This window comes from Triticum dicoccoides, chromosome 7A (assembly GCF_002162155.2).
Source record: "Triticum dicoccoides isolate Atlit2015 ecotype Zavitan chromosome 7A, WEW_v2.0, whole genome shotgun sequence".
Classification (NCBI taxonomy): Eukaryota; Viridiplantae; Streptophyta; class Magnoliopsida; order Poales; family Poaceae; genus Triticum; species Triticum dicoccoides.
Genome location: NC_041392.1, coordinates 8046445 through 8057867, shown reverse-complemented (window position 1 = coordinate 8057867; position 11423 = coordinate 8046445). Strand labels below are relative to the sequence as shown.

At 42.4% G+C, this 11423-nt stretch overlaps 1 protein-coding gene across 1 annotated transcript; it reads right to left on the bottom strand.

Moving 5' to 3' along the window:
- Positions 1-10269: 10269 nt before the first annotated feature.
- On the bottom strand, positions 10270-11215 carry LOC119331428 (probable E3 ubiquitin-protein ligase RHA1A). Its single transcript, XM_037604582.1, has one exon. The coding sequence runs from the start codon at positions 11114-11116 to the stop codon at positions 10640-10642; it is 477 nt and encodes a 158-aa protein (XP_037460479.1). The 5' UTR covers positions 11117-11215; the 3' UTR covers positions 10270-10639.
- Positions 11216-11423: the final 208 nt, after the last annotated feature.

The window sequence follows — 11423 nt, the reverse complement described above, 5'->3', positions numbered from 1 at the left end:
GGGGGTTAATGGGCCTTATGGGCCTAAAGTGGAGAAGTGGGAGGGGCTGCCAGGGCAGGCCGCGTGCCCCCTCTCCCCCTGGTCCGAATTGGACTAGGAGGGAGGGGCGGCGCCCCCCTCTTTCCCTCTCTTCTCCACCAATCCTACTTGGACTAGGAAAAGGGGGGAGTCCTACTCCCGGTAGGAGTAGGACTCCTCCTGCGCCACCATAGGGCCGGCCGAACCCCTCCCCCTTGGATCCTTTATATACGGGGGCAGGGGGGCACCTCTAGACACACAAGTTGATCCACGTGATCGTTCCTTAGCCGTGTGCGGTGCCCCCTGCCACCATATTCCACCTCGATCATATCGTTGTAGTGCTTAGCCGAAGCCCTGCGTCGGTAGAACATCATCATCGTCACCACACCGTTGTGCTGACGGAACTCATCCCCGAAGCTTTGCTGGATCGGAGCCCGGGGAGCGTCATCGAGTTGTACGTGTGCTAAGAACTCGGAGGTGCCGGAGTAACGGTGCTTGGATCGGTCTGATCGGGAAGACGTACGACTACTTCCTCTACGTTGCGTCAACGCTTCCGTAGTCGGTCTGCGTGGGTACATAGACAACAGTCTCCCCTCTTGTTGCTATGCATCACCATGATCTTGCGTGTGCGTAGGAATTTTTTGAAATTACTACGTTCCCCAACAAATAATACCCAGGTTAAACTTGACGAGCCTAGCATATGCAGATATGGCCTCGGAACACTGAGACCAAAAGGTCAAGCGTGAATCATATAGTAGATATGATCAACATATTGATGTTCACCATTGAAAGCTACCCCATTTCACGTGATGATCGGTTATGGTTTAGTTAATTTGGATCACGTGATCACTTAGAAGATTAGAGGGATGTCTTTCTAAGTGGGAGTTCTTAAGTAATATGATTAATTGAACTTAAATTTATCATGAACTTAGTACCTGACAGTATCTTGCTTGCCTATGTTTGATTGTAGATAGATGGCCCATGCTGTTGTTCCATTGAGTTTTAATGCGTTCCTTGAGAAAGTAAAGTTGAAAGATGATGGTAGAAATTACATGGACTGGGTCCGTAACTTTAGGATTATCCTCATTGCTGCACAGAAGAATTACGTTCTGGAAGCACCACTGGGTGCCAGGCCTGCTGCTGGAGCAACACCAGATATTATGAACGTCTAGCAGAGCAAAGCTGATGACTACTCAATAGTTCAGTGTGCCATGCTTTATGGCTTAGAATCGGGACTTCAACGACGTTTTGAACGTCATGGAGCATATGAGATGTTCCAGGAATTGAAGTTAATATTTCAAGCAAATGCCCGGATTGAGAGATATGAAGTCTCCAATAAGTTCTATAGCTGCAAGATGGAGGAGAATAGTTCTATCAGTGAACATATACTCAAAATGTCTGGGTATCATAATCACTTGACTCAACTGGGAGTTAATCTTCCTGTTGATAGTGTCATTGACAGAGTTCTTCAATCACTGCCACCAAGCTACAAGAGCTTCGTGATGAACTATAACATGCAAGGGATGGATAAGACGATTCTCGAGCTCTTCGCAATGCTAAAGGCTGCGAAGGTAGAAATCAAGAAGGAGCATCAAGTGTTGATGGTCAACAAGACCGCCAGTTTCAAGAAAAAGGGCAAAGGGAAGAAGAAGGGGAACTTCAAGAAGAACGACAAGCAAGTTGCTGCTCAGGAGAAGAAAACCAAATCTGGACCTAAGCCTGAAATTGAGTGCTTCTACTGCAAGCAGACTGGACACTGGAAGCGGAACTGCCCCAAGTATTTGGCGGATAAGAAGGATGGCAAGGTGAACAAAGGTATATGTGATATACATGTTATTGTTGTGTACCTTACTAGAGCTCGCAGTAGCACCTGGGTATTTGATACTGGTTCTGTTGCTATTATTTGCAACTCAAAACAGAGACTATGGATTAAGCGAACACTGGCAAAGGACGAGGTGACGATGCGCGTGTGAAATGGTTCCAAAGTCGATGTGATCGCAGTCGGCACGCTACCTCTACATCTACCTTTGGGATTAGTATTAGACCTAAATAATTGTTATTTGGTGCTAGCATTGAGCATGAACATTATATCTGGATCTTGTTTGATGCGAGATGGTTATTCATTTAAATCAGAGAATAATGGTTGTTCTATTTATATGAGTAATATCTTTTATGGTCATGCACCCTTGAAGAGTGGTCTATTTTTGTTGAATCTCGATAGTAGTGATACACATATTCATAATGTTGAAACCAAAAGATGCAGAGTTGATAATGATAGTGCAACTTATTTGTGGCACTGTCGTTTAGGTCATATCGGTGTAAAGCGCATGAAGAAACTCCATACTGATGGACTTTTGGAATCACTTGATTATGAATCACTTGGTACTTGCGAACCGTGCCTCATGGGCAAGATGACTAAAACACCGTTCTCCGGTACTATGGAGAGAGCAACAGATTTGTTGGAAATCATACATACAGATGTATGTGGTCCGATGAAGGTTGAGGTCCGTGGCGGATATCGTTATTTTCTCACCTTCACAGATGATTTAAGCATATATGGGTATATCTACTTAATGAATCATAAGTCTGAAACATTTGAAAAGTTCAAAGAATTTGAGAGTGAAGTTGAAAATCATCGTAACAAGAAAATAAAGTTTCTACGATCTGATCTTGGAGGAGAATATTTGAGTTACGAGTTTGGTCTACATTTGAAACAAAGCGGAATAGTTACGCAACTCACGCCACCCGGAACACCACAGCGTAATGGTGTGTCCGAACTCTGTAATCGTACTTTACTAGATATGGTGCGATCTATGATGTCTCTTACTCATTTACCGCTATCGTTTTGGGGTTATGCTTTAGAGACGGCTGCATTCACGTTAAATAGGGCACCATCGAAATCCGTTGAGACTACGCCTTATGAACTGTGGTTTGGCAAGAAACCAAACTTGTCGTTTCTGAAAGTTTGGGGTTGTGATGCTTATGTGAAAAAGCTTCAACCTGATAAGCTCGAACCCAAGTCGGAGAAATGTGTCTTCATAGGACACCCAAAAGAGACTGTTGGGTACACCTTTTATCACAGATCCGAAGGCAAGACATTCGTTGCTAAGAATGGATCCTTTCTAGAGAAGGAGTTTCTCTCGAAAGAAGTGAGTGGGAGGAAAGTAGAACTTGATGAGGTAACTGTACCTGCTCCCTTATTGGAAAGTAGTACATCACAGAAACCGGTTTCTATGACACCTATACCAATTAGTGAGGAAGCTAATGATAAAGATCATGAAACTTCAGATCAAGTTTCTACCGAACCTCGTAGATCAACCAGAGTAAGATCCGCACCAGAGTGGTACGATAATCCTGTTCTGGAAGTCATGCTACTAGATCATGATGAACCTACGAACTATGAAGAAGCGATGGTGAGCCCAGATTCCGCAAAATGGCTAGAAGCCATGAAATCTGAGATGGCATCCATGTATGAGAACAAAGTGTGGACTTTGGTTGACTTGCCCGTTGATCAGCAAGCAATTGAGAATAAATGGATCTTCAAGAAGAAGACTGACGCTGACGGTAATGTTACTGTCTACAAAGCTTGACTTTTTGCAAAAGGTTTTTGACAAGTTCAAGGGATTGACTACGATGATACCTTCTCACCCGTAGCGATGCTTAACTCTGTCCAAATCATGTTAGCAATTGCCGCATTTTATGATTATGAAATTTGGCAGATGGATGTCAAAACTGCATTCCTGAATGGATTTCTGGAAGAAGAGTTGTATATGATGCAACCGGAAGGTTTTGTCGATCCAAAGGGAGCTAACAAAGTGTGCAAGCTCCAGCGATCCATTTAGACTGGTGCAAGCCTCTCGGAGTTGGAATAAACGCTTTGATAGTGTGATCAAAGCATTTGGTTTTGTACAGACTTTTGGAGAAGCCTGTATTTACAAGAAAGTGAGTGGGAGCTCTGTAGCATTTTTGATATTATATGTAGATGATATATTACTGATTGGAAATAATATAGAATTTCTGGATAGCATAAAGGGATACTTGAATAAGAGTTTTTCAATGAAAGACCTCGGTGAAGCTGCTTACATATTGGGCATTAAGATCTATAGAGATAGATCAAGACGCTTAATTGGACTTTCACAAAGCACATACCTTGACAAAGTTTTGAAGAAGTTCAAAATGGATCAAGCAAAGAAAGGGTTCTTGCCTGTGTTACAAGGTGTGAAGTTGAGTAAGACTCAATGTCCGACCACCGCAGAAGATAGAGAGAAAATGAAAGATGTTCCCTATGCTTCAGCCATAGGCTCTATCATGTATGAAATGCTGTGTACCAGACCTGATGTGTGCCTTGCTATAATTCTAGCAGGGAGGTACCAAAGTAATCCAGGAGTGGATCACTGGACATCGGTCAAGAACATCCTGAAGTACCTGAAAAGGACTAAGGATATGTTTCTCGTATATGGAGGTGACAAAGAACTCATCATAAATGGTTACGTTGATGCAAGCTTTGACACTGATCCAGACGATTCTAAATCACAAACCGGATACGTGTTTATACTAAACGGTGGAGCTGTCAGTTTGTGCAGTTCTAAACAAAGCGTCGTGGCGGGATCTACATGTGAAGCGGAGTACATAACTGCTTCGGAAGCAGCAAATGAAGGGTCTGGATGAAGGAGTTCATATCCGATCTAGGTGTCATACCTAGTGCATCGGGTCCAATGAAAATCTTTTGTGACAATACTGGTGCAATTGCCTTGGCGAAGGAATCCAGATTTCACAAGAGAACCAAGCACATCAAGAGACGCTTCAATTCCATTCGGGATTTAGTCCAAGTGGGAGACATATAAATTTGCAAGATACATACGGATCTGAATGTTGCAGACCCGCTGACTAAGCCTCTTCCACGAGCAAAACATGATCAACACCAAGGCTCCATGGGTGTTAGAATCATTACTGTGTAATCTAGATTATTGACTCTAGTGCAAGTGGGAGACTGAAGGAAATATGCCCTAGAGGCAATAATAAAGTTATTATTTATTTCCTTATATCATGATAAATGTTTATTATTCATGCTAGAATTGTATTAACCGGAAACATAATACATGTGTGAATACATAGACAAACAGAGTGTCACTAGTATGCCTCTACTTGACTAGCTCGTTGATCAAAGATGGTTATGTTTCCTAGCCATAGACATGAGTTGTCATTTGATTAACGGGATCACATCATTTGTAGAATGATGTGGTTGACTTGACCCATTCTGTTAGCTTAGCACTTGATCGTTTAGTTTGTTGCTATTGCTTTCTTCATAACTTATACATGTTCCTATGACTATGAGATTATGCAACTCCCATTTACCGGAGGAACACTTTGTGTGCTACCAAATGTCACAACGTAACTGGGTGATTATAAAGGTGCTCTACAGGTGTCTCCGAAGGTACTTGTTGGGTTGGCGTATTTCAAGATTAGGATTTGTCACTCCGATTGTCGGAGAGGTATCTCTGGGCCCTCTCGGTAATGCACATCACTCAAGCCTTGCAAGCATTGCAACTAATAAGTTAGTTGCGGGATGATGTATTACGAACGAGTAAAGAGACTTGCCGGTAACGAGATTGAACTAGGTATTGAGATACTGACGATCGAATCTCGAGCAAGTAACATACCGATGACAAAGGGAACAACGTATGTTGTTATGCGGTCTGACCGATAAAGATCTTCATAGAATATGTAGGAGCCAATATGAGCATCCAGGTTCCGCTATTGGTTATTGACCGGAGACGTGTCTCGGTCATGTCTACATAGTTCTCGAACCCGTAGGGTCCGCACGCTTAAAGTTCGGTGACGATCGTAATTAGGGTTTTTGTGTTTTGATGTACCGAAGGTTGTTCGGAGTCCCGGATGTGATCACGGACATGACGAGGAGTCTCGAAATGGTCGAGACATAAATATTGATATGTTGGAAGCCTATATTTGGATATCGGAATCGTTTCGGGTGAAATCAGGATTTTACCGGAGTACCGGAGGGTTACCGGAACCCCCCTGGGGGTTAATGGGCCTACATGGGCCCAAAGGGAGAAGAGGAGGGCCGGCCAGGGCAGGCCACGCGCCCCCTCCCCCCTAGTCCGAATAGGACAAGGAAGGGGGGGGGCGCCCCCCTTTCCTCTTTCCCCCTTCCCCTTTCCTTCTCCAACAAGGCAAGAGGGGGGAGTCCTACTCCCGGTGGGAGTAGGACTCCTCCAGGCGCACCCCTAGGGGCCGGCCGCACCTCCCCCTCCCTCCTTTATATACGGGGGCAAGGGGGCGCCCCATGACACACAAGTTGATCTTCGTGATCGTTCCTTAGCCGTGTGCGGTGCCCCCTTCCACCATATGTCACCTCGGTCATATCGTAGCGGTGCTTAGGCGAAGCCCTGCGTCTGTAGAACATCATCACCGTCATCACGCCGTCGTGCTGACGAAACTCTTCCTCAACACTCGGCTGGATCGGAGTTCGAGGGACGTCATCGAGTTGAACGTGTGCAGAACTCGAAGGTGCTATACGTTCGGTACTTGGATCGGTCGGATCGGGAAGATGTACGACTACTTCCTCTATGTTGTGTCAACGCTTCCGTTGCCGGTCTACGAGGGTACGTAGACAACACTCTCCCCTCTCGTTGCTATGCATCACCATGATCTTGCGTGTGCGTAGGAAAATTTTGAAATTACTATGTTCCCCAACAATAGGTAACTGGTGGTAGCTGCTCGGTCGGCTTAGGAGTAGCGATTAATCAGTGAATCGGCCTATTAACTGGATTAATTGGTCGACCATTAATCGGTAAATTAAATAGGAATCTGTCAACATATATCTAATTTTTAAGGTATTATACCATACTCTCAAGCTCTGAACTATGTAATATACCAAAAATGTTACGATTTGGTCGAACCCTAGCTATTAAGGAGCGAGAGGGGAATGGAAGGGGTTACGTGCCAAAAATTTGGGCTTTGTTTGCCCCTAAGTTAGTGGGCCAGCAAAAATTAATCAGCATGACAACCTATTAATCGGTCTCACATGCAAGTTAATCGGCCTGACAAGTTAATGTGACGAATAGGTGCTATTCGATTCGGTCATCCTACGAGTAGCGATTAACCAAACCATTAACTGATTAATCGGATGAATTCTTAAACAGTGCTTTTACACACCCGATTATAAATGGCGACATCACAAAAAAGTTATCCACTTTTAACATAGCCTAAAAGAACACAACAACGTTTCAAATTCGATATATGCATTTTATTGGATAATTATGAAGGGTTGAAGGAATGCTATTTAAATTTCCAATATATCGAATAATTTCGAGTAACATGATTTTCTATGTATATTTCCCGGCCTAAAAAATTGCAAGTAGAATAAGTGTTTTTTCCATGAACATTTACTAAGTGTAGTTATATATAATGCTAACCCATGCATCCTGTTGACGACTAGTGTCTTTTAATTATGCACCGTGTGTGTTGGGTCATTCTCCCATTGGCCCATGCAGCCACCTGTACATGAAGGGAAAATTACTTCTTTTAACAAATGCATAACAACACATTTGTTCCCCTAGGAGTAAACACAACCTCTCATTGTTAGTTCCCGAGGTGGCTTATTGATTCAACTCGCATTAGAGGTGGAGCCAGAACTTTTATGAAGCCTGGGTAAACTAATATATAACATATTAATATTTAATTTCATAGACCAAAATAAAGTTGAGACTTGGCAACAAAAGTCACAGACTAGGCCATGCATAGAACCATACTCACCATGTTGCTAGGAAAAAATATAGCTATCCAAATTAGCTTTGAAAAGTCCTAGAAGACACTACAAGATAAAAATATGGATTTGTAAATCACGTAAATTAAGTGTTGTATTTTGTGAATGTGTTCAAAATAAATAGCTTGTGAGAACAAAAACGATCAGATAAAATATACCAATAATTCGGTAAAGAAAATCACGACATAAATGCCCTTCTTGAGACTTCATTGCGGTAAACGCCAGTGCTAGGTCTGCTAATCAAAACCTCCTCATTTATGAAATTCAGTAATTTCAAATTCGAAGTTAACATTGAACTATTTAAACCAAATTTATAAATCAAAGGCTATCATTCCGATGGTTAATCCTCCGATGCCTGACCAAAATAGTTAAGCCATAAATTTATCAACCTCCAAATAATCAGCAATCTTATTTAACCATCAGAAAGAGACAAGATAATGAGTTTTTTTGAGAATATGAGCCATTCATGACGATGGATTTTCTTCGCCCAACACCAGCCCTAAGCCTGCTCGCCCTAGTCCTTCTAATGATATGTGAGAAACGAACAGTCGAAGTGTCGGGACAGGAAGTTTGAAAAAAAAAGTATCAGATCAGAACTCTTACTCTTTTTTTAGATATGAGACATAATGGTCACACTTTTAAATGTAAATCGAACATTATTTTGTTAACTAAGTAACATGCAAGGTCTTGAATTACAGGACTAAAAAAATATTATTGATGAGCCATTGGAGAAGCTGGTATAGATGGATATGTCATAATTAACATGTATATATTATGCCAAACATGAAGACACTTTTCACATCCACATAATCATCTTGTAGTATTTCGTAATCACATATTTATACTAAATATTTTTATTTTATTACACTCTATTACAAAATTTGACTAGTATTTATATTATGTTTAAAAATACTCACCACATATATGTATTAGTAATACTTAAAAATTGAATTTTTATTGGCATACACAAACTTATATCTTCATAGATGCAACAAGAAAAGTGAATTATTATTTTTATTGGAAATTATGTTGCTTTTGTCATATTATAGTCTAGTTTTTTTAAATCCGGCTGATCTCAATCTAAAGAAGCATAAAAAATTACAAAGCACATGCATTCATTAGTGGAGTAATTTGTTCCATTTATTTAGAGACAACGAAAGATGTAGTTTCCATGGATGACAATGCGATGTGCTTGACATTATACATATATTACAGCATGTTTATATGTCTTTGTGGTTGTTTTATCTATAAGTATCTTGTTGGAGGATTCTACTATGCACGAGTCTAAGTAGAATACTGTAATTATTTTATCTCCTATTTGAGTATTAGCCCAATTAATAATTAAGGCAACACATTTCCATGTAACAAAGTTATTTACCATATTAACAGATGAGGTAACAAATACATAATGGAATAAAAAATGTCTCTATTTAAGTGAAAAACCACTCAATAAAGCAGATATTAATAGCAAGATCGTTTACATAGGAGTGAGAAATAAAGTGAGGGATGAAAAAAATCCCAAAACATGGAAGTATTATCTTTAAAAGAACACTAGCAAAACATGCCCGTGCGTTGCAACGGGAAAAAAATATCCATCCATCATGCTCACACTTTACAACATCGGCGAATCCTTTGAAATCTTTCACGATGCCACACAACAAACAACATGATAAGTGGTGTTTCGCAAAAAGCATAAGATTGGATGATTTTTGAATACTCAAGATGTTTCAAATTTATTTAACAACATAAATATCAATGGTAAACCGACATTTCCAAAATACCACATGTAAAGAAGATATTAATTAAGGTTGTATCGTAAACAAAATTTTAGAAATGATTAATATAATAGCATATTTAAAATCTGCATGATTTTTTGAGAGATTTCCATATATGACATGTTAGATTTTGGGTTTGAAAGTTATGAGTTAAAAAAAATTGAATGTGCCCGGAAATAGAAAAAATAAAAATAAAGTGGCTGGGCCAAAACTGAAACATCATGTGGCCCATCTGCCAAATAGGAGAGAATGGAGAAGGAGAAGATTTCTCGAAAAAACAAAAAGGAGAAGGAGAAAGAAGTGAAAAGGAGAGAACCAGGAATCGAACCCGGGTCTCAGGTATGGAGACGTGAGGCTAATACCACCAGGCCACTCTACCTCGCGTTATGAATGATATGGGCTTACCTTAAATAAACATAAGCCGTCCGCGATTTAAGTGAACCGTTTTTTCCCACTTACCGGTGGCATGGTGGGTAATTATTTACAACTCCAAGGGTAATTTTAGTGACGTACGATCAGAAGCACTATTTGCTTTATTAGTAGGGAAAGAGGGAAAGATTGTGCTAACTCATGAGCCACCTTATTTGCTTCACGTAGGTAGTGAGAAGACTCCACACTCACGAAGTCCAACGATAATTGGTTGCATTCCAGTACAGTAGCAACATCAGGCCCCACATATGTATCTAGATATATTCTCAAGTATCTCTGCATATATTCAAATTCATCCCCTCTATCTACTTCATATAATATATTTCCTGATGTATATATGTCCACTTCTTCTTCTTGGTGTATGGATTTCTTACTTGAGTGAAATCCAAATTAACTGAAACTTGAACAAGGAACTAATCCCCATCCCTGGGGTCTTTATTGTGAGAATCTCTCGAAAAGAGGGGCCGATCGGAAAATATTTCAACATCTCACCGCCATGGCCTCCTTGGCCCGTGCTGTGGTTGGGTTGGTTTCCATAGAAACCCAACCGCAGGCGACAAATTCAGAACACCCTCGTCAGGATACGCCTGCTGCAGTCGCCGGCTTGTGCAAACAACACCCGGCGGGGGAGTCACGACGCCGGAAGCGGCAGCGGCAGGAGGAAGGGCGGGAGAAGAGGCGCCCGGCAGAGCGGACAGGTGCGGTGGCCGTAGGCGGCCCAGCGGTCGAGGCAGGCGCGGTGGAAGACATGCCGGCACCCGCGCGGCCGGCGCACGCGCGTGGCGCCGTGGAAATCGCCGAGGCACACCGCGCAGCCCTCCGGCAGCAGCAGCGTGTCGTCTCCAGTAGTGGAGAGCGCGTCGAAGCGCACGGCCGGGGAATGCTTCTCCAGCTCCAGCTCAAGGCCATGGTGGTGCTGGTGGTGGTGGTCGGCGAAGTCGGAGGCGGTGGGGTAGTCGAAGCTGAGGCTCAGGTCGTCGTGTATGCCGACGCCAACAAGGCGGAGTAGCCAGGAGGAGAGGTGGTGGAGGTGGTCGAGCAGGAAGAGGAGGTTGAGCAGCAGCCTTGGCACCTCCGCGTGCACCGCCGCCGGGAACCCCATCCCCATTAATCAACTGAGGTAGAAGAAGTGAGGCAGAAAGGTAGCGATTTCTTTTGCAGTCTTGCAGCTCTGGAATGGCAGACGGAGCTCTGGAATGGCCTTTATAAAGAGAAGCAGCTAGCTCGCTAGCTAGAGAGCTTGTGGTTGGAAGGAGGTAGGAGAAGAAGAGAGGAATCAAGCAGCTAGTGGAGGGGGGTTGCAGGATGGCGACTGAAGTACTTTTAGTAGTTTAGTACTACAATCGACAGACACAGAGTCACACAGAGTGTGCTTAGTACTACGTGCTTAATTAACGAGCTAACTAACTGTTGAG